This window comes from Andrographis paniculata, unplaced genomic scaffold (assembly GCF_009805555.1).
Source record: "Andrographis paniculata isolate CXL003 unplaced genomic scaffold, ASM980555v1 Contig86END, whole genome shotgun sequence".
Taxonomy (NCBI): Eukaryota; Viridiplantae; Streptophyta; class Magnoliopsida; order Lamiales; family Acanthaceae; genus Andrographis; species Andrographis paniculata.
Window position 1 is genome coordinate 5,441,753 of NW_026137624.1, and position 23,303 is coordinate 5,465,055.

The following is a 23,303-nucleotide window of genomic DNA, read 5'->3' on the forward strand; positions in this document are numbered from 1 at the left end:
CTTTTTTTTATATCATATTTCAATTTTTTTTTTTAAGTAAACATATATGGGTGTGTTTGTTTGAAGTTTTGGATTTTGAGTTGAGATTTGAATAGTAAAAATTTTGAATTTGAATAGTTGTATGATGTGATATAAATAGGTGTTGATGTGATATTTTGAATATAAAATTGATTTTTAGTATAATATAAAAAAATAAAAAATAGGTGTTTAATTTGATATTTTTAGAGAAAAAAATAGGGTGAATAGTAAGATTAAAATTTAATCCCCAAAACAAACACACCTTTAATTTTTCTATTTATTCAATACCTTTTTATTAATTTTTTAATACAATTTTCACGATACTTTATTTCGCTTTTTATGTACAATATCTTTTATGTTAAATTACCAGGGGTGCGTTTACTTGTTAGATTTTGATTTTTGGTTTTGATTTTGAATAATAAAATTTTGAATTGAAATAGTCATTTGATGTGATATAAATATGTATTGATGTGATGTTTTGAATGTAAATTTAATTTTAGTGTAATATAATAAATAAAAAAATAGGTGTTTGATTTGATGTTTTGGGGAAAAAAAATTAGATTCTAATTTGATTGAGTCAATATATAATATAAAAGTAATTTATATGTATTTTTTCATTATACAAAAATCATATGTTGAATTATAATTTAACATATATAGTATCATTGCTAAAATAATACTCTCATCGTCCAAATACAATAGTCTTATTTACTATTTTTTTTTCCGTCTCAAAACAATAGTCTTATTTTCATAAATAACCATATCACTATAAAAGTACCTTTATTTTTTCATTATTATTACACAATTGTGACTACTTTTTAAGCTAACACACTCATAAGGGCAAAAACAATATTTTATTCATACATTTTACCCGCATCAATATAATATTAATATTTTTTAAATCCTGTGTCAAACGCAACCAAGAATATAATTATGGAGTAGAGAAAATATATAATATACTCCCTCAATCCCAAAAATAAGTATCCATTTGTTTTTTGCACGTAGTTTTGGGATATAGTAGAAATAAAGTAGAAATGACTAAAATAACTTTATTAGTATGCGTTATATAAAAGTAATGGCATTTTTGTAATATATTGTAAGTTGTAAGAATATTTGTAATGTTAGGTAGATAGTACATGGAAAAATAAATACTTTGTTATGGGACGGAGTATGTTGAATATTTTGATGTGATATGCTTATATGATCGGATCAACTATCATATCCGCGTATCTTTTTATCTTATAATATTAACCTTATTTGTCAATATACATATATACTCCTTTAATATGTTGTAATTATATAGTTTTTTCTCTACTAAATTAAATTTATACTCTATTCATTGTACAATTTTATTTATTTAAATTTTTATTACATTTACTTTAAAAAATAATAACTAATTCATCGTTATATTTTTATAACAATCTCTTACATTTTTATTAATTCTTTACTAGATTTTTGACAAAATAACATAATTAGTCTGTAGAGAATATACATTGAGACAATACCTTTTATTAGTATTTTTTTTAAAAAAAAAGGGCAAAAATTTCATATTTTTTTGGTAAGTTTCCTAAAATATAATTTTGTTATTATTATTATATTAGTATTTTTCTAAATAGTGATTAAGATTGTTACTTAATTAGTTTTAATTAACAGATAATTACCATTTGCGTTAGCACTAATAAATAATTTTTGACGCCTTTGCCGCTTCGCCTCCTCCTCCTCGTTCTTCGTCCTTCCCCTTCCTCCGCAAATTTGGGTTTTTTGTTTCTCCAAATTCTCGAATTTTCGGGGAAGGGAAAGTAGGGGCAAACCGATCCGAGATTCAGGTACTGTATTGTTTGTTACGATGAGTCCCATTTCATTATACGAGTGGATTGATAATTGATTGTGAGGTAGGTAAATGATGTGGTGATGCGCATTTCATCGTAATAATTATAATGATAGTGTGCTAGTTATATCAACTGTTTCTTTGATTCGTTTGTGGAGCAGCCGTTCGGTGCTTTCTTGATTTGATGCGGTTCAATTTAGTGAGGAATTTTTGCTGATTTTTATTGCGTTGGATTCGGCTGGCACTCTCGTTATTTGAATTCATTATTAACTTTTTTTGTTTGTGTCGAAATGTTGTTTGCAAATTGATCGCCGATGCATTATTGGATTAGTTCATTCCAGATTTGGTTGTTCGGCAAATTCGTATAATTGTTTGTTTGTATGCACAGTGATTTAAATGTATTATATTATCATCTAATCTGCAGTCGTGTTTCAGATTCGTTTAAATTAGGGAGGGATGCTCACTGGGAATCACTATGAAGCGAAGCTGTATATGTGATTGAGTGGGTTTCTATTTTTGGTGCTGGAATTGCACTGTGGAAGTGCCGAGCGTGTGAATTTTGATTTTTGACCACAATTGGATATGTCTGGGGCACAAGATTCTGTAGACATTAGATTTCGGATGACCGATGGAACCGACATCGGTCCCAGCAGCTTTCCGGTGTCGACCAGTGTGGCAGACCTGAAGGAGAATATTATATCTCAATGGCCTACAGGTTAGCTACATACTTGTGTGTGTGTGTTTTCCAGGAGAATGCTGGGCCTGATTCTGCATCTATGGTTAACGAACTCTGAATTTTGTTAAAACTATGGACACATTAGTACATTACCTGCTCATTTTTAACTGGATGGATCTTTATTGAGTGCATTTACTTGTGTTTTAATGCTTAGGGTTGTTTATAATTTTGATAATTTTGAGGTGACAATGATATTGGGTTTTATGTTTTGAATTTTGATCATTTTGAGGTGAAAATGATGTTGGGTTTTATGGTTTGAAGGGAAATTAGGTGTTGAATGCAATGTCTTTTGATTTGCAAAAATGAAAATAAAACACAAATTCAGCAGTTTTTCTTTCTTAATACTGATTGAGGTCATAAAGTAGCCTACATGTGCATTTTTTAGCCATTCATTAAGTCCATTTGGTCTTAAGTAGTAGTACAAAATTGTATCAATGCTGCTGAATCCACCAAATAAGTGGAATGAAAAATGCTCCATTTAGTTAAAAAAAAAATTTACGGGCTTAGGTATTGTCATGTTGTTCTCCAATGGGAAGCTGTAATCTTGAAGCAGCAACTCAATGAAGTGATTTTGGAAATGATTTATATGATGAAACTCAAAAGTAATTTAGCAGCACCCAACGGCATTTAAACTGCTCAATACGAGAACTACCAGTTCTTGTACTGATCATAAATTATTAAGGAATCTATTGTTTCTATTGTACAAGAGATGCAAAAGTTGCCTCTGGGTTTCAGTAGAGGCTGATGGATCAGTATTTGTTCCTTCTATCCACTAAGGACTCATTATTTGATCTCATGGGATGATGCTAATATATATATATATATATATTTTTGTGAGAGATATGAACGAATACATTGTACTATCTCAAAAATTTTGGCTGTCAATATTTTTTCTGTCTGTTGCTTTCTAGTATGATATGAGCTTGTAGACTTGTCACTTAATTTTAGAGCTTGTCATTGTAGACTTAAAATTAATTATTCCCTTGGATTACAAAGAAAGTGACATAATTTTTGCGGACAAAGCGAATATGAAATCGTGTGTGTATATATGTACTCTGCGTGTAAATATACATGTATTACTGTAAGATGATATGATGCTAGAAGTATGAATAATAAAAACATTTTAGAATATATGCATATGAATGTGTGAATACATGTGCTCCCACAAGCATTCACAAATTGAATCGGAATTCACACAGGCTTATATAATGCTTTAAAGTAAAGATATATTTTTAAGGGACCATGTGTGTAGGTGTCTTGGGAGGGTTATCATAATTCTCATTTGTTATTTCTTTAATTTCTCTTAGCTTCAAGTCAACTACAAAACCTAGTGAAAGTTCTTGCATCTAGCTCCTGAAATCTCGTTGTGTACAACAGCTTAAACTTCATTTTTAGGTTATAATCACGTCACTAAACTGTTATCATGCCTTTGTTCGACTACTTCATTCCTGGTTAGAACACATTACATAATTCAAGCACTTTATGTTATTTGCATTCGATCTTATCTTTGTTATTCTGACAGAGAAAGAGAATGGTCCACAAGCAGCAAAAGACCTAAAGTTAATTTGCACAGGAAGAATTTTAGAGAACCACAAAACCGTAGGGGAATGCTGCAATCCGTTATGTGACATACCCGAAGGAATCATAACCATGCATGTTGTCGTCCAACCCCCCACCCGGAAAGGTCGGATCAGACCCCATTTTTACAACACTTTCATGTATTCCCATAGAATCCCACATTTGGTTCTTAATTTTATTGTGTGCATTTCACATGAACAGATGAAAAGTTGCTACGCGATCCTAAGCCGAATAAATGTGGATGTGTAATATTATGAGATTCTAAGCAGCAGCAGCCATGGCAGTTCCCCTCAAATTATCGCGCAGCTGTTGTCGTCATCATCATGGAGGTACTCGACATTTCTCCACGTCCCGTTTTCTTTAATGACTGAAAAACCTTTTGTTTATCTGCTTGCTGCATGCTTTGATAGTATTCAGTCAATGTTTTTGTTCATAAATTGAATATATTTTCTTCTTGCTTGTGTTGGAATGAATAAAACTACATTTTGATAAGCCTTTTTCATGGTATTATGCACTTAGAGTTAATGAAATTTACTGTTTCAGATAATTCTGCAGATATCTGTTTTATTTTATTTTATTTTTTTACTTTAAAAATGATTTCTATATAATAATGATCTGCACAATTTTAGTAGAGTTTGGGATTGAATAATGTGCTTTGCTTGTATTTTGATCTGTACTATTTCAAAATGATAAAACTAATAGGGTTAAAAGTTATTTAAAATCTACTGCAATGTTTTGTACAGAGCCTTTTGTTGAACATAATTGATTTGTTTGAATGTGTTTTTTATTAATGTTCCTTCGTCCTATATAATGTCATTTATATATATATATATATACATTAATTCTATTTTAAATTTTAATTAAATTATATAGTTATTTTAATTTTAATTTATAATTATTTTTACCAGTATATTTTTTTTAACTATTTATTAATTATATTTTATATAAATATTAATGTTTACATAATAATAATAATAATAATAATAATAATAATAATAATATTAATAATAATAATAATGAGGGTGTGTTTCCATATTATATACTAAGTTTTAATAGTAATATTTGAAACAAAATATAAACATTTGATGATATAATATTATGAGTATGAAATTTTGTTGTATATAATATTTTAGTGTATGAAGCGAAAATAAAATAAAATAAAATACAGAAACACATCACATAGTTTGAAATTTGGGTTTAGCATTAGCACATGTATAAACTTAAATTTGTATAAACTCTCAGCCGACCAATATATACTTCACTCCCAATGTATAAACTTATATTTGTAATGCTTCAGTGCTTTTTTTTTTTTTTTTTTTTTTTAATTTTTAAATTTTTTATTTTTGTATAATACGAAAAGTCGCAACCGTATTCTAAGTAAACATTCGATCAACAAAACAAATCAGACTAATTATGTATGACAGACAAAATTCAAAGGCATCAAAGATTTTAAGTTAACGGTAGTTAGATGAATATGATATTTTGTAAATATATATATGTGTGTGTAGAATTTTAAAAATTACTGAATTTTTTTGAAAAGAACATAACTTAAATTGCACAATTAAATTTCAACCAACCTACCAAGTTCCCGATGTGACGAGCCATTTCACTCAAAACATTTTTTTTTTTTCAATATTTTAATACATTAACAAGCATTTGTTTGGAAAATGAAAAATAGAAAGTGCATAAGTAAATTAGAAAGGGAGAAATGTAAGTTGAATACTATAAAGAAAATCTCATCAACTGAATGATTTTTTTTTTCAAGAAATACAAACACATAAAAAACGATATATATGGATATATAAAAATATCATTACATACAGGTGTGTTTATTTGTTGTGTTTTGATTTTGTTTGAATATAAAATTAAATTTAAGTATAATACAGTAAATAAAAAATAAATGTTTGATTCAATATTTTCGAATTAAAAAGATTTTAGAATAATCTCACATGTAAACACATTAAACACACCTATTGAATTTTTTGGTACATTATTTTTTTATCATATTAAAAAATCGGTATAACAAAAATTCAGTATGATAGATATTTATATTGATTATAATAATATACGGTATTTTCAGTATATATTGAAATACCGAAATAATTTAAAAAAAATTGATATTTCGGTACATACCGAAACATCAAACTATATAACGTTACTGTACAAACATATTCAATATACTACCTCCGTCAATCGCCAATCTATCTATTTGTATTTGATGTTATTGTTTTTAACATTAAAAATATCTTATATGTATAATTTTTTTTTTACAAATCTCATTACATTAATGTTATAAAACATCAATAGAAATATTTGTCATTTTTTTTATTTGTACTACATTTTAATATAATAATTAATATTTAAATATTAACCTACAAAAAGATAAACAGATCGATTGACAGTGGAGGAAGGTAGTATCAAAATTTTGATCTTTTTAATATTCTTTTGGATACTATTGTAGCTTTTCTTTCCACTTTTTTTACTATTTGTATTTTGTATATTTTTAAAAAATATATATACATATTGTTTCTTTCACAAAACATGATAAATCAAAATTTTCTAATCTAAACCCGAAGAAACACATCCAAAGTATCATCTTCTAGCAACAAAAATCGACTAAAAAAGACAATCACATAAAAACATCGTTACAAGTCCCATAATTACAAACAATTAGTGTCTCATCCTTTACAAAAAAAGGGCTTCCAAATTCAAAGAGGTCATTCACACATAGCACAAAATACAACCATGTCATAAAGACAATGGAATACAATGGCTACCCAATCAAGAAATTCGACCTAAACACAAACTAACCATCGATGAAAAGCACGCATCATCATCTAGCCCCCCCGGCGCTCGATTCAACACAAGCATCCCCCGACTCTCTGGTTTTCGAAAGTAGACAACACATAGTTTAATACGAATACCATAATGTAAAAAGCAAAGTTATGCACCACGTAACATAATCGAACAAATTGTCATGTTAAATTTAAGCGAGCGCAATTTATAGACAAAATTGCTTATAACATACGTGTAGTTTGATAAGTCTGCATTATTATACCCCGTGATTAATAAAGTAAATAAGACTTCCTCATATTTTTTGAAATATTGCACAATGTCACATAGTTTTAGGAATTTCTATGCAATATTTTCTAAGATACGAGGGGTGTGTTTCTTTTGTTTTTTTTTTCTTACACATTTTCTCAAAAAAATTACTCCATCCGTCCATCAATATTAGCACATTTGGGTCTGACACCAATATTAAAAAAAATGAATATTTTATTGAAAAATAATAAAAGTAAAAAGATAGTTTGAGATATTTTTGAAAATTCAATTAGAAACTAAAGTAAATGAAAAGAGAATGTAATAAATGTAGTGGTATTTGTGGTAAATAAGTGTAATAATTAAATGTTGATTTTTTGAATTTGCCAAAATTAATAACGACTGACGGACTAAAATGGAAAATGAGAATAAATTTTGAAGTAATACATTACACATATTCATTTTTTATATTAACTATACAATTTCCTATATCTCACATAAAACAAATATCCCTTCAAATTATTTCACAAAACAAACACACCCCTCGGAGTCTAATGCATTTTTTAAATCACGAAGGAGTATAGTGCACAGTATGACATACTTAGTAGAGATTCTGTGCAATATTTTCTAAACTCAAGGAGCCTTATGCATTTTCTAAATTAACTTTTCAAATCATAAATCAGCTATAAGCAAATTTCGCCAATTTATTCGTAATTCTCCTAATAAAATTTAGAATGAACCAAAAAGTTGTAAAAGGAATGCATACCTTAAGGGTTAATCACTCCTCGGACGCTTCATCGGTGTCGGACAATGGCAAGAGAGTGCAAATCCCGAGTACATGACCATTAAGACAGACATAATACTCGATGCAATCCTCGTAAGCACCCAACCTGCAACTAGCGCTCGATGGAATCATCCCAGCTGCCAGCATGTTCCATAGCTTCGCCTTACAGTACATGCAGACCTCGGTAGGGTGCAGAGGAGCCCCTCTTTTAATCAGCATTTTCCTCACCTTTGACGTCACAAACGACTTAAATATCCCGCGAAAAAATCCAATATCGCCGTCATCCCCTTGATCAAGATGCTCACAAGGATCAGACACGTAGAGAACATCGCTCCTACATTGTGGCAGCAGAAAGCTCTTCCCGGATGTTCTTGAGAACCGTGTACGGTAAACAAAGTGGCCCGGGATTTGGCTGCTGTTGAACAAGCCATCCTTGGTGCATCCCGAGCAATAGATGAGTAGCTTCCCTAGAGCCCTCCAGTTCCCATCTACGCTGTGGCTTCCGCTGGATTGCATGTCGAGCATCATCTTAGGGGCCCGTGTTTTGCAGAACTCCTTCCAAAGGACACGCTTGGCGAGATCATCAAACCATTTGCAAACACAGGAGAGTGTCGCGATCAACTTAGGGTTCCAATTCAAGTTGTTGAACACTAGGAAAATGATTTCTTCGGTAAGGTGCCCTTTGGTGCAGACACAGCTTGTTGAGTGTAGGCAACGATACTGCTTCGTCAGATTCATTTTTTGACCTGACAACAGAAATGAAACAATTTCTTTACTATGTTCGTAAGCATTAGTTAATCGTGGGAAGCCAATGATTCACCTTAGCAGGCTATAGTTGTATGAAAGTTTTTCCATCACTAAGATCTTAAACACAAAAAGCAATTAGAGAATAAACAAATAGTACAATCAGATTTCAATGATTCTTGAACTCTATTTTTCGAAGAAATTGAAGATATGAATGGAAATTAGAGAACCTCATATTCAGCATTTTCTTAGGCACTATACTTAAATTTGTATCACTTAATCAATCAAGAATGCCTCAAACAGAGACATGCTTTAAATTTGAGAGAAGTCTAAGCTCATTCATGTAGCAAAATGTCGAATCTTTCGGTAGAATAAGCTTATTTATTTTCATAGAAAAATCAACTATAAAACCAATAACAAAGAAGCTGAAAATGGAACAAACTTGACTGAATTCGAAGACCTCTTCGTCCAAAACAAATCTCAATGTTGGTCAAATGATAGCTAGTTTATCATCTAGTTGAAGCTTGGCCGTTCCAAATCAAATCACCACCAAATATATAGTCCTAAGAAAGATTGAAGACATGAAAATCCCACCCGATCGCCCACACAAATGCAGAGAATAATCGACATTCTGTCAGCACAAGTTGTTAGATTGCATAAGAAGTAGGATTCTAGACTGATCCAAAAGAGAAAACTACGGAACAAAATCAACACTAATTCGATACACCACTGGCGATAACATCAAATAAAACATTATATAAACCCCTCCCGTTCTTGACATTTCCATTGAATCCACAATCAATGGATAAATACTACAGAGATTTCAAACAAACCCTAGACGCAACAATTTTTTGTCAAATTAAAGTTAAATCCAACTGCCATGCCACAACTTGCATTGCAAACAACTTATCCACCGCAACAAATATCCCAAACTATATGAGAAACAACAGTTCAATCAAATTTCTAATCGCAGCTATGCCAGGACTGAAAATCTTCTAAAATAAGCTCCAACGATTACCAATTTTTTTTTTTTTTTTAACAAATGAAAATAAGAATCTGCAATTCAACCAAACTAATAGAAAAAATAAATAAATACGAGCCGCTTCTTCCAATATACCACGGATCAGTAACAAAACACGAAATCGAGCACTCAAAATCAAACCTCACTCCAAACGCAGCTCACTTCCGGCAGACGCCCCTAATTTCAGCTGCACGACCAAAGAATACACGAGATTTTAGGAATTTACAAATTAATTCAAAATCTGAGGAAACGAAAGGAAAAATTCACAGAAATTGCCGAAAATCGTACACATATCTGGAATTGTTCTTGGCGAATTTGGAGCAGAAACGATTTGTCTTGAGGTGGGAGAGATCAGTGTGCCCTGGGATTTTCTGAAAACAAATTAATATAAGAACAAAATTGAAAGAGGGCAAAAAAAAAAAAGAGCTGCATATCGAGCAAGCAAAAATTTAAAATAACAGCTCATGTTGACGGCATGTGGTAAAGTTACAGGGCGGTGATTCAGACGTTGGTGACAGGCATGGCTGTGTTTGGTTTAGTTTTAGAGTTTGAATTCGATTTTAAATAATAAAAAATTAAATTTAAATAAACGATATATAATATGATATTTAAATATAAAATTGATTTATTATTTTATTATTGTCTACTTACAAAATCTACATATATTTATTCTAAATTGTCTAATTACATTATTATTTTTTTAAGTAACTATGAAACTCATTTTTTTTTTAAAAAAAAATATTTTACTTTTATTTTATCATTGTTAATTTTACATTAAAAATAAAAAATAATTATTTTTATATTATTTTTAACTAATCATGTAATTAAAATATTATTTTTAAAAAAAATTTAAATCAAAATAAATATACATTTTTTAGGTGGATAGATAATATATTTAATTTTATATATTTTTTAAAAAATTAATGAATAATAAAATTTGAGTAAAATTTCCTATCAAACACGCATTCACCGTACTGACAAGATGCCACGTCAACAAGCAAATAAAGGGTTGTTTGGAGATATTTTCAACTACAACTAGTATTTTTAATATTTATAAAAAATTATCTATAATTCATTTATTTTTATTATCATGTCTCTCCTTAACAAAATTAAAAATAATAACAAATAATTTGAAAAAAAAGGAATATATGTAAGATTTGTTTACTTTCATATAGATTAGATATTGTTCTCAATATAAAAACTTTATTTTACATCTCAAAATTATAAAAATTATTAAATACTAAAAAGATAAAATAAATTTTTATTTCTTTTTTTAAAAAAATATTTTTAACATTATTAGTCAACAATATGTCTATCTATGATTTGAGCATATATAATCGGTTGTTTTCATTATAAATATATACTGGTAACAAATCTTCGAGTTTATCTGAGTATTTTTTATATACTAAATTTTTTTTGTTGATGTCGAGAGATAATATGTATAAAATTTTTTACACTAATCAAATTTTAATGATAATATTCCCTTACCTCTACATTGTTAAGTCGGAAGTAGAACTCGAACAGCCCAAGCAAGGTTGTCGCAAAATCAATAAAAAAATGTGATATAAGTTTTAATTTTTTATTTTTTATCATTTTATCCTAACTTTTATATTTGAAATCATTTTAATTTTTATCTAAAAGAATAAAAGAGAAAAAATTGTATAAATAAAAAAATAAAAAAAAAAATCAAAAGTTTTAGGGCATCTCTAGTTAAAAGAAAAATAAATACAAGTGCATTTTTACTATGTTTAGATAAAAGTAAAAATAAAAATATTTGTAAGTATGTGTAGACAAAAGTGAAAATAAATTACTTCTATCCGTCTCAATATAATGTACTATATATAATTGTATTTAAATATAAAAAATATCAAAACAATCTTATATACTTTTAATAATTAATAGAATATTATTTTTTAATTAATTTTAAAAAACAAATAAGTAAAAAGTGTATAAATTTTTTTTTATATTTTTGTCACTTGACTTTACTTATAAAATAATTGTATATGTAAATAGTATACTTATCATTTAAATATAATAAAAAATAGATACTTTAAAATAAAATAGAAAAAAAATAATAAAATAATATTTTAAATTATGATTGAGAGAATATAATATATGAATTAACAAGACATAATAGTAGGCCACACATTATGTATTAAAATTAATATCAACATAAATAATTATATATTGTACACTAAAAAGAAATATTAAGAATGATATAATAAGTAAATAATGAAAAAATATATTAATAAAATTAATTATAATACAATATAAATAATTATATATTAAAATTAAAATACTTAATTAATCTAATTAATATTAAAATAATTATAAATTAAAAAGTTAAAATATTATAAAAGTGTGCATTTTTTTTTTTAAAAAAAAGATAAAAAATATGAGATAGAAGGAACATATAAAATAACATATCTTTTTTTATTATTTATTTAAAATATTACATCCAACTATTATTATTTTTTCCATAAAATATCTAACTCAAATAGCACCACAATTTTCTTTTTTTTTTTTTTTTTCCCTTAATTGTCAATAACACCAAAAGAACACACTTTTACCATGTCATTCTATTTTATTTTAATTTTTAATTTGAATATAATATTTCAAAAAAAAAATTATCTACTTTTCTGAGATATTAAAGAAAAAAAATTGAAATCGAACTAAAAAAAAGAGCCATATTTAGCAAGAAGAAAAATGTTACGAGGTTTCTAATATTAATGGAAAGAAGACATACCTTCTTGGAGAGAAATCACAGCTTCAAATGCGCCCACAAGAGCTTTCACTTTACTCTTCTCGCTTAGGACAAGCTTATTAGCCGTTTCTTCGATCACATTATTCAGCAAACCTTCCCTTTCTTTCTTCCTCTGCACTGTCTGATGCTTCAGATTGATTTTCAGACACTCATCATCTGCGTTCTTTCCGCTTGCAGCCTCGATGATCCTCGATGTCCTAAACCTGAGCCTCCGGGGACTCGAAAACCTGTCCTTTGTGTCATTAGTCGAAGACAGGGGCGATGATGATGATGATGATGTGGCATTTACGGCTGCGTCGACAATCTCTGTTCCTGTCCTGACAGTGTCTAAGGTTCCATTACAATCGTCGTGATTGGAAGCCCCGATCGTTCTATGAGGCGATGAAATTAGCCTTTTACCGGAAGATACCGATGTTTTCCTTGTTCTCCCTGTTTTCGCATTGCTGCATCTTTGTCCCTTTCTGTTTGCGCCGCCATCCGATGTTGTCTTAAAACCGGATGACTCTGGCTTGTTGTGCTCGACTGCGTTCTGCATTTTTCGCTTGCCGGGAATGGCCATATCTGCAGATTTCGTGACATTTTGGGAAGATTTTGGCCATATTTTTTGCAGAGGTTTTCGCCTATTCTCGTGGTGTCCTCCATATTTACAAAAATCGTGGCAAGAACCAGTGGAAGCTCTGAGATAATTTGGAAGCTTCTTAGGTTTATCCTCCGGCGGCGCACTGCCCCCGGCGCTGGAGAAGCCCTGCCGATTGTTTAGAGATCCCGGGAAACAGTTGGTCATGTTTTCCCGATTATTCAAAGAACCTGTCATTATAGAATGGAAGAACATAAGGAAAATCATTAATCAAAAGTGGCGAGAAATTTTTGGTAAATCAAACATCTATTTTTCACTTAGTCGGGTGTTAGTACGAGGAATGTTTATGTTCAATATGGTGTTAATAATATTTCAAATATAGCCAAGCAATATACAACTACTCTCCCATTCCCACGTAATTTGTCCATATTTTTTAATTTGTCCTTTCATGTTTTGGAAAATTGATTATACACTGTAATCATATTTTAAAATTTAAATTTTTTTTAATCTTAATTAAACTATTAAGTTATCTTAATCTTAATCTATAATTATTTTTACTAAATAATAATAATTTTTACTAATATACTTTTTAATTATTTACTAATTATACTTTACCTAAATTCCAATATATGCGATAATGCTCCCATCTTATCTAGAACGGAGGGAGTAATAGACAAATTAATATTATACAATTTATGCTAATTTAATATAAAATGAGATATGATAACCGACTATACATAACACAATAATTCAACACATATCACATGTTACAAAGTTGCAATACAAATAACATACAAATATAGTACATGTTAATGTCGCTTAATACATGGTCTAGTAGTGCAGAGATGAACTTGTGACCGTGAGATCATAAGTTCAAACTCCAATGCTTCCATGTCTTGCTATCACACATGATGATTTGTCTTGTCGGACCTGATTTAATGTGCATTTATTACTCCATTCGCACCGGCTCAATTTATACTTTTTACTAATTGTACTTTCTCTATATATATTTTTTAAAAAGAACTTTACAATTTATATATCCACAGTCAATTTATCCATTTACTTTTTGTATGTTAATTTTTAAATATTAATTATTATATCAAAACACAATAAAAATTAAAAAAAAAAACAACCGACAAAAATACTTCTATTGGTGTCTTATAATACTGATGAAATAAAATTTGTACAAAAAATTATACAAATATAAAGATATTTTTAATGTTAAAAATAATAACGCCAAATACAAATGTATAGATTATTGGTGGACGGAGATAGTAGTAAAATACAATATTTTTTATAAATATATAAAATACTAATATTAAAAAATTTACTTGTAAAAAAGATATTAGATCAAATAAATACCTAGGTGTATATCATATCGAGCACAATTTGAATTCAAATGGTTACTATTCCCAAATCAGAAATCAAAATCCAAACCCTAGATATGTACACCATCAATTTCTATATAATGCTCAACTTGATCACAGCTCTCTAAATTACCTAATCCACACGAATTATTAACACACTAACAACACACTCTAAAAGACAAAATGAAAATGTAAAGAAGTTCTTTGGATCATACCCTAAGTACAACAAAAATGTATATTTTTTTGTCTTGATCGGAAAAGTATCCAAAAATTCAAGAATTAACAGCACTAACACACCATTGATCGAAATGTTTTCAAAATCAGGAGAGAAGTCTAATACAGGAAGAACAAGCAAATCGATGAGGTCAAGAATTCATGAAAAGTTCAATGATGAAATCAACCAAACCTCTAGCAGTAATTCTGTATAGAACGCAGATAACAATCCTAAAATTACCACTAGGCAATTGAATATCGATTATCACAGTGAAAAAACAGAGTAAATTAACCATACATTATGCACAATAAATCCAGATTTGAAATTCTTAGACTGAAAATTCCACAACTAATGCGAAAATTGAACTTACCATTTAATGTCGTCGCCATTAATGATGAGCAAAGAAAGAAAGCATAATCTCATACTACCATCACGGACCGCTTTAACACATTCGAAGGAGTTCAGAACGAACAGGACTTTGTGAAATCCCCAATCAATTATCCAAAACAATTCTTCATGACGATCTGTTCATTCATTCAAATTCTCCACACAGGCATTTCTTCGAATACATTGAAGCTATACGCATCATAGACAAAAAAAAAAAAAAAAAAACAGAGAAAGGTCGCACACTCACACGTCTCGATGATCTGCATGAGGTTTTGTTCAGTTGAACAAATCCGCAACTGAAATTCGCAGAAATCGGGATTTGGAGAAGAAGATCGGGAATTGACGTCTCTCCTACAACTGAATTCAAAATTTTCCCCCAAAATATGCAAATAACGTGTAGCAATTTCCAAACAATAATTCGGATGCGTTGAATTCGTCGCCGAGTGTTGTAACCGTTGGAGAAGATTTCTTGTTTTTGGATAACGTCACAGTTTTGAGAAAGTGGAAGAGAATTCCCAAATCTAATTAGGGTTTTGTTGGATGTATTTTTCTATCAGTTTCTCCCTCATGCATGCAAACTACGGGACTTTGCAGGCCCCGCCATGGATTGGGCCTCAAAGATCAGCCCAAAACGAACAAATTTCTATGTAGATCTGAACGAGGAACCTTCCAGAAGGAGACAGCTGGAATTTTTGTAATACTGCTAACTTACTAATAATACCCCCACCCGTATATTGACACGTTTTTTTAACTGTACTGTTTGGAAAGATATATTCCCTCCATTCCAAACTTCTAATCATTAGTATTAATATTAAAATAATTTATATCTACAGTAAAAAATAACAATATCAAAATAATTATATATATATTTATTAATTAATAACATATTAATTAGATTAATTAAAACAATATCATTATATTTGATTAAAATATAAAGGTTAAAAAGATTATACAAAATTAAGTACCCATCAAGGTATAATTCAAATACAATGAATTTCGGACAACGGTCGAAGATTTTTCCGTCATAAAAAAAAGTAAAATAAAAATAATAAATTTGCTTTTTTATTTGAAATACTCTTTTAGTACTATTAATAAAAATATATTAATTCTTTTATAAAATATCATATCAAAATATATTTAAATTAAAATTAAAATTAAACATTCAATTTCAAATAAAAACCAAACACACCCAATATATCTTAAATTCTGTAATAAAAAAATAAATGGATCTCTTTTCAATAGACAATATAATATAATTTTGATGGTTTTTAATTTTATCATTTTTTATTTGAATAATTTTATACGTTGTACTCCAAGCTATGTATTTTTTTTTTCTCTTTGACAAAAATATATATATTTTTATTTACAGTAAATATATATATATATATATTACATGTTATTTTAATATATAATTATATTACAAATTTATCACTATTATAATTATACTTCTTCCATCATATCACAAATAATTATTTTTTTTGTTCGTCTCATAAAAGATGACGTCTTTTTATTTTTAGTAAATTTATTCCACTTAAATATACTTGACGAATATTAATCATTTTAATTATATTTTCAACTTCTTATGCATAGTACACTCGAAATCCATTAATTTCTATTTTTTTCTTCAATAAACAAATATTTTTATATATATTTAAAATTTCTAATTTTTAATAAAATAAGTTTAAAGTTAATAGTAAATAAAAATATATATTTTTTATTTATTTGTATTATATAAAATTTTATTATCTATAAAATAATATCCATATTTCATATATTCTATTGAGATATAATAATCCTAAAAATATTTAAAATATCAACCACACTACTCGTATAAAAAATAATAAACTAAGATTATAATTTATTATTAATAATTTACTGATTTACACTACGTAAAATATAGTGTCTCTGACCAAATGGTTCATCATTTTTGGGACGGAAGGAGTATTATTTATACATTTCATTTGTACGATTTATATGATTTTGTGAAATTTTAAATTATACTCCTTCTATCTTACATAGTTTGTTTTTATTTTATATTTTCGTCAGTTATATGTAATTTATCCTTTTTTTAAAAAAATATAATTATACGTATTTTAAATTTTATAATTTTTAATTTTTAAATTTTAATTAAATTATTAAATTATTAAATTATTTTAATTTTAATTTATAATTATTTAATTGTATAATAATTATTTTTATTAATATTTTTAATTACTTACTAATTATATTTTAATTAAATTTATATATATATATAAACAGTAATAAATCCAAATTATATGGAATAACTAATACTTCATTCGTCGTATAAATATGTGCTCATTTGATTTGATACGTATTTTAATAAAAGTGAGTAATAATTATTAATTTTTTTATAGTAAAAAATAATACACAAATGAAATGATTTTTTACTTAAAAAATAAATGAAAATATTTTTTAATGATAATTTAAAAAAAATTAGTATAAATTTGAATGACGGATGTAGTACGGTAAAAATTGTGATGCCAACGTGTTAATAATTAAATAAAAGAAATAAAGACAGAAAAGTTGCGTACGTTATTCGAATAGAAGTGTACGGAGATAGAAAACAATCGCTTTTGAGTTTTGTCTAGTTCGGTCACTTTCAGATCATAATTCTTGGGAGCTCCCGGGTGTTAACTTCCTATATGACAGTGCAAGTGCAACGCTATGCGGATGGACCCTCTGGAGTTCGTAGGCTCCCGGACTTCATGCAAAGTACGTATGTTTTTTATTTTTATCTTTTTTTTATTATTAAAAATAAAATGTATTTTTCATATTAGCTTCAAAAATAATGAAAATGAAATGAATTTGGAAGTTACTATTGGCACAAATAGATCAAAATTAACATATAGTTTGGCATCGCGGCGGAACTAGGACCCCTTTGTGTGGAGGCATCCCTTCTCCCGAAGTTACGGGGCTATTTTGCCGAATTCTTTAAAAAGAGTTGTCTCGGGCCTCTAGGTATTCTCTATTTACCTACCTGTGTTGGTTTCGGGAACGAAAGAAGTTTATTTTAAAAATCTTTGAAATAAAAAAGAATTATTTATTATATAAAATAATTTTATTCCTCACGAGGTCATATTTAAAAATTTTGCAAAATACTCCCTCCGTCCACAAAAAAAGTATACAATTATTTTTGGCGCGGTGTTTAAGAAATAATAGTATTTTAATTATAGTGGGTAGTTAAAAGTAGTGTAATGATATTTTTGTCTTTGCTTTTTGGTGTAAAAATAATGATGTGATGTAAAGTAGGGGTATTTGTGGAAAAAAGTAAGGTATTTAATGAAATGTTTACTTTGTAATTGAACGTCCCAAAATAGAAACATGTGTACTTTCTAGCTGGACGGAGGGAGTAATAAACTACAATAATATCAATTACATAATAATTTTTTATTAGATTTTTTTTTAAAAAAAAATATCGGAGATTGTTTCTTCAACATATTTTTCTAATATCTTTTAATTTTATTAAAAATTAATTTTATATTTAAAAATCACATCATATTTATTTATATCAGATAAAAGATATTCAAATTTTAAAAATTTTATTATTTAAAACCTAAATTTAAAATCCACACAAATATACTTTATACTCCTATAAATTAGTATATTTTTAGTTATTCTATATTTTTTATATACCAGATATAAAATATTATATATATATTGTTGATCGGTCTACTACAACAATGGTATATTCTGTGTTCATTTTGTATATTTGGATGAATGTATTTTTTTTTATATTAAATACGAGAACCGTATCGAAAATATAAAAATAATATTTTTTTATATTGAATTGTTAATTTTGTGTATATGCATATATGAAATGTTTTTTTTATATATAGGATATGTGAATTATATCGCTAATATATGAAAAAATATTTTAAATTGTTGATTTTTTTTTTTTTTAAAATAAAATTATGTGGTAGTATCACTTAAAAAAAAGATTGGGCGTACCAAACCTGCAATTTAGTCATAATTTTCAAAATTTTATTTCAATAAAAAATATATTATAATTCATTCACTTAATATTTTTAAATAAAATTATTCTCTATAAATATTAATAAAAAGTACTATATATATGTATAATATTTTATCAACTGATAAAATATCAATAATTTAATATAAAATATTATTTTATATAATTTTTTATATCTAATATAAAAAATACATCTATCTAAAATTAGGTATATTTAAATACATATTTATGACATAACTTTTATTAATTATATAAAATATTTATCTATTTATATAATACTCCCTCCGTCCCAGATACCATATCCACGTTGTCGTTTCTCTCCGTCCCACATACCATGTGACTTTCATTTTTTGAAAAATGATTACATACTTTAATCTCATTTTAAATTTTTTAATTTTTTAAATTTTAACTAAACTAATTAGTTATCTTAATCTTAATTTATAATTATTTATATTATAAAATAATTATTTTCACTAATATATTCTTAATTATCTATTAATTACATCTCTCATAAAATACAGTGTCTACAGTGTAACAGACACGGTATTTGAGACAAATGGAGTGTATTTTGTTTTCTATAGATATAATATATATATATATTGTATAATTGTTGAAATATTTATTGCATATTAATTTAATTTTACTTAAATATATTATATCATATTTGGAGTTATGTATTATCCTACTACCTTGGTTAATAAGTGTCTTCTTTTTGTGTTTGTTTGATATATTTCTATAATTATTAGAAAATTATTATATTGCGAGAATATCAAATAATTATCGAAAAATAAAATTCGATAATTACGTCAAATTGTGGTAAAATCTCTCTATTAAAACAAATAATTCCTGGTAGTGCAAGCGAAAAATGAATTATGCGTATCTCTAGTCATAGTGTGAAGAATTATGTCCAGTAAGGAATGACGGGTTGGACTTGTGACCGTGAGGTCATGGGTTTAAACTTCTGACACCTCAGGTCACCTGCCACACATGGTTCGCCTAATGGGACTTTCTCGTCGGGCCTGGTTTGCAGGGTATTAGGTTCAAAAAAATAAAATACTCCATCTGTCCCAAAATAATAGTCTTATAACCATAAAACTACGCCGACCAACCCAATTAAAACTATATTTATGGGACGGAGTGAGTATAAGATAGATGTTATGTACATTTTTAAAATCACAAGAATAAATTTAGATAAATAATCTTGCAAATGACTTCACGTACAAGTTTCAACGGCCTAGCATATTACAACATTGTATCTCATCAATATTTTCAATAGCTTGATATACTAAATAATAAGTACTTGTTCATATATACGAAAAAAATATATATACATATATATTAATAATACAAATTATAATTTGTCACAAGAATTATAGGTTCTAATAATTTAAATTTAAATTTAAAAAAATATAAAATTAAAATGTTACAATCAAATTATTGAATGATAGAACAAGGCACATGCACATCACACGGCCGCAATGGGCATTTCCCTATTTATGGAGGCCACAAGATGTCATCAATCAATATTCATACCTATAAATGTATGTATATGCAATTATATATATATATATATTTTAGTTATGTATGGTTTTTTTTTTTTTTTTTCAATTGGTAAAATTATATTCTCTTCGTTTCAATACAATAGTCTTGTTTATCATTTTTGTCTGTTTCAAAACAATAGTCTTATTTTCATAAATAATCATATCACTATAAAATTATCATTACTTTTTCATTATTATTACACAATTGTCATTACTTTTTACACTAATACACTCACAAGGGCAAATAAGTATTTCACCTGTACTTTTTACCCACTACGAATATAATATCAATATTTTTTTAAATCTCGTGCTAAATACAAACTAGATTATAGTTCTGGAACGGAGGGAATATAAGTTTATTTCAATATAAAATTAAAAATAATAATATTTTAATATTAAGATGGGGCAAGTAAAAAATAAAATACAAGTATTATAAAAATGTATTAAATGATTAATAAAAAAGGTAAGGGAGTAAATAGAAAAAGATAGTGATAAGTTGATCATTATTTGCTAATATAAAAATAATAAAATTATGATTTTAAAAAAAAGAACAATATCATAATTTTGGGATGAAAGAAGTAGTATTTCAATAATATTTTAACTGAAGTCTATATACTTCCGTGGTTTCATTGAAATGTTGTCATTTTTTATTTTTATCCATAAAAAAAAAACAAAAATACTTCTATTAATGTTACTAATAGAAGAACATTTGTATAAAAAAAAAGTTATACAAATATAAAATTATTTTTAATGTTTAAATACAACAAAAAAATTGTATAAATATAAAATTATTTTTAATACTAAGTACAAAAGACAAATATAATCTTGTGGACGAAGAAAATATGACATCTTCAATATTAGCGAGCTTTCCGGCGACTAATTATTAGATATAGCTATATATAAACTTTAATAAAATGATTAAAGTGATAACAAGTGCTATAAATTAGACGGAAAATATATATATATATATCCTTTTATTTCAGGGTAAATTGTTTTTTTTAGTTTCTTAATTTGATTCCCTTATCATTTTAGTATCGTAAGGGGAGCCTATCGTAAACTAGTTTTATAAGTGAAATTTTTTCGCTATTTTAGTCCTCCGGCGCCGGAGACGCCTGCGTGGCTCGTCGGAGGTCATGTGTCCGCCAAGTCAGCGACACCTGGCGAACACGTGGATTTTATTTTTTATTTTTATTTTTTATTTTTTTTAAAAAAAATTATTTTTAATTTATTTTTAATTTTATTTGTTTTTTTTTAAAATTTTTTTATTTGGTCCAATTAAAAAAATTTAAAAAATTTAAAAAAAAAAAAAAAATTCACGTGTCCGTCCGTCGGGTGTCGCTGACCTAGCGGACACATGGCTTCCGGCGAGCCACGCAAGCATCTCCGGCGCCAGAGGACTAAAACAACGAAAAAATTTCATTTATAAAACTAGTTTGCAACATGCTCGACTTACGCGACTAAAATAACAAAGAGTGTCCATTTACGAGATTAAAAAAATAATTTACCCTTTATTTTATAACGTATAAATTGACAACGATTATTTTCCACTAGTATAATAATCTGCAAATTATGTCAATAGAGAAAACTGTATATCTTAACTGTATATCCTGAATACTTCATGTATATATATATATATATATAATTAAATAAATAATTAATTAAGACAGGAAGAAGTTTTGGACAAGTGATGAATTTATTGCATGGCATCTGTTTCAACACAAATATTATTGAGCCTCTGAAGATTGAATCAATGTCTGTTTCTCTGTCCTTATTATTATATACACACATATTATATTCTTTTCATGATAGGCTTAATATCAATTATTAGACTTCATGATTAATTGAGATCTTATCATATATACAAATTTGAAACCAACATTTCATTGTTCAGTAATAATTTTTTTTTTACTATTCAATTTTATATTTTTACATAAAATAATACTCAATCCCTCGTCCAATTGTATGCTTCTTTGACCGAGCACGAATTTAATAATAAAGAAAAGGTAAAAATTAAAATTTTTTACTTTTTTGAGTAAAGAAAAAATAGAAAAGTGGTATTTTTTACTAAAAGATAAAACGAAAATAAATTTAAATGACAAAAAAAAATGTAAAAATAGATTTAGATAACAAATGAAGATGGAGTATTATTTTACTTCAAAAATATTAATTTTTTTGTTCTAAAAAAAATCAGTGCCAATTAATCCAAATGAATTCTTTAAAATAAATAAATATATATAACATAAGATTATCGCTTTTGTATCAAATCAGTATATATTTATACAGAAAGTAGCATATTCCGACAACATATTTTAATATAATACATAATATATATTTTGATAATATATTATATAATTGTATATATCTCAATATATTCTGATTTCAACTTTATACATTACAACACAATATATAACTCAAAAAAAATATTAATACAATATAATATCATACTATTATATAATAAAATAGATTATATAATATAATACAATATATAACTCACACAACAAATGTACTCACAAAGTCCCAAATACCCTGCAATATTTCTTTATTGGTATGTCCCAAACATCATGCAATATTTTCAAAATAGGAAATGATTTATCTTTACTCCATACTTTATCCCCTCGTATTATCCAAATAAAAAAATAATTTCTAAATGATCCTACTTAATACTACTTGCCTAAAAACTCGTGCCAAAAGCAAATGTTGCACCTTATTTGGGA

The 23,303-nt window shown here is 27.2% G+C and overlaps 2 protein-coding genes across 10 annotated transcripts; one reads left to right on the top strand and one right to left on the bottom strand.

The window, feature by feature from the left end:
• The first annotated feature begins 1,697 nt into the window (after positions 1 to 1,697).
• LOC127242184 (membrane-anchored ubiquitin-fold protein 1-like) lies at positions 1,698 to 4,695 on the top strand. The gene is made up of 4 exons (XM_051261623.1): positions 1,698 to 1,844; positions 2,282 to 2,561; positions 4,105 to 4,266; positions 4,362 to 4,695. The coding sequence occupies exons 2-4, from the start codon at positions 2,429 to 2,431 to the stop codon at positions 4,415 to 4,417; spliced, it is 351 nt and encodes a 116-aa protein (XP_051117580.1). The 5' UTR covers positions 1,698 to 1,844; positions 2,282 to 2,428; the 3' UTR covers positions 4,418 to 4,695.
• Positions 4,696 to 6,774: 2,079 nt separating this feature from the next.
• On the bottom strand, positions 6,775 to 15,596 carry LOC127242327 (EID1-like F-box protein 2). 9 transcript variants are annotated; one of them, XM_051261823.1, is made up of 6 exons: positions 15,305 to 15,596; positions 15,041 to 15,194; positions 12,495 to 13,319; positions 10,037 to 10,119; positions 9,890 to 9,935; positions 9,185 to 9,358 (listed from the first exon to the last, which is right to left on the bottom strand). In XM_051261823.1, the coding sequence occupies exons 2-4, from the start codon at positions 15,057 to 15,059 to the stop codon at positions 10,100 to 10,102; spliced, it is 864 nt and encodes a 287-aa protein (XP_051117780.1). In that variant the 5' UTR covers positions 15,060 to 15,194; positions 15,305 to 15,596; the 3' UTR covers positions 9,185 to 9,358; positions 9,890 to 9,935; positions 10,037 to 10,099. The 9 variants fall into 9 exon arrangements, with proteins under 9 accessions (XP_051117785.1, XP_051117784.1, XP_051117783.1 ...); XM_051261828.1 differs by lacking the exons at positions 12,495 to 13,319; positions 15,041 to 15,194; positions 15,305 to 15,596 and adding exons at positions 6,775 to 7,042; positions 7,966 to 8,729 and having other exon boundaries at positions 9,188 to 9,358; positions 10,037 to 10,163; XM_051261827.1 differs by lacking the exons at positions 12,495 to 13,319; positions 15,041 to 15,194; positions 15,305 to 15,596 and adding exons at positions 6,775 to 7,042; positions 7,966 to 8,729 and having other exon boundaries at positions 9,170 to 9,358; positions 10,037 to 10,163.
• Positions 15,597 to 23,303: the final 7,707 nt, after the last annotated feature.

Excerpts from the sequence above, each read along its gene's own strand:
- LOC127242184 (XM_051261623.1), top strand. The coding sequence starts at position 2,429 with ATGTCTGGGGCACAAGATTCTGTAGACATTAGATTTCGGATGACCGAT. Across the intron at positions 2,562-4,104 it reads TATATCTCAATGGCCTACAG|AGAAAGAGAATGGTCCACAA; the intron begins GTTAGCTACATA and ends TTATTCTGACAG. Across the intron at positions 4,267-4,361 it reads CCAACCCCCCACCCGGAAAG|ATGAAAAGTTGCTACGCGAT; the intron begins GTCGGATCAGAC and ends TCACATGAACAG.
- LOC127242327 (XM_051261821.1), bottom strand. Across the intron at positions 10,120-12,494 it reads TGTGATTTCTCTCCAAGAAG|AAAATCCCAGGGCACACTGA; the intron begins GTATGTCTTCTT and ends ATTTGTTTTCAG.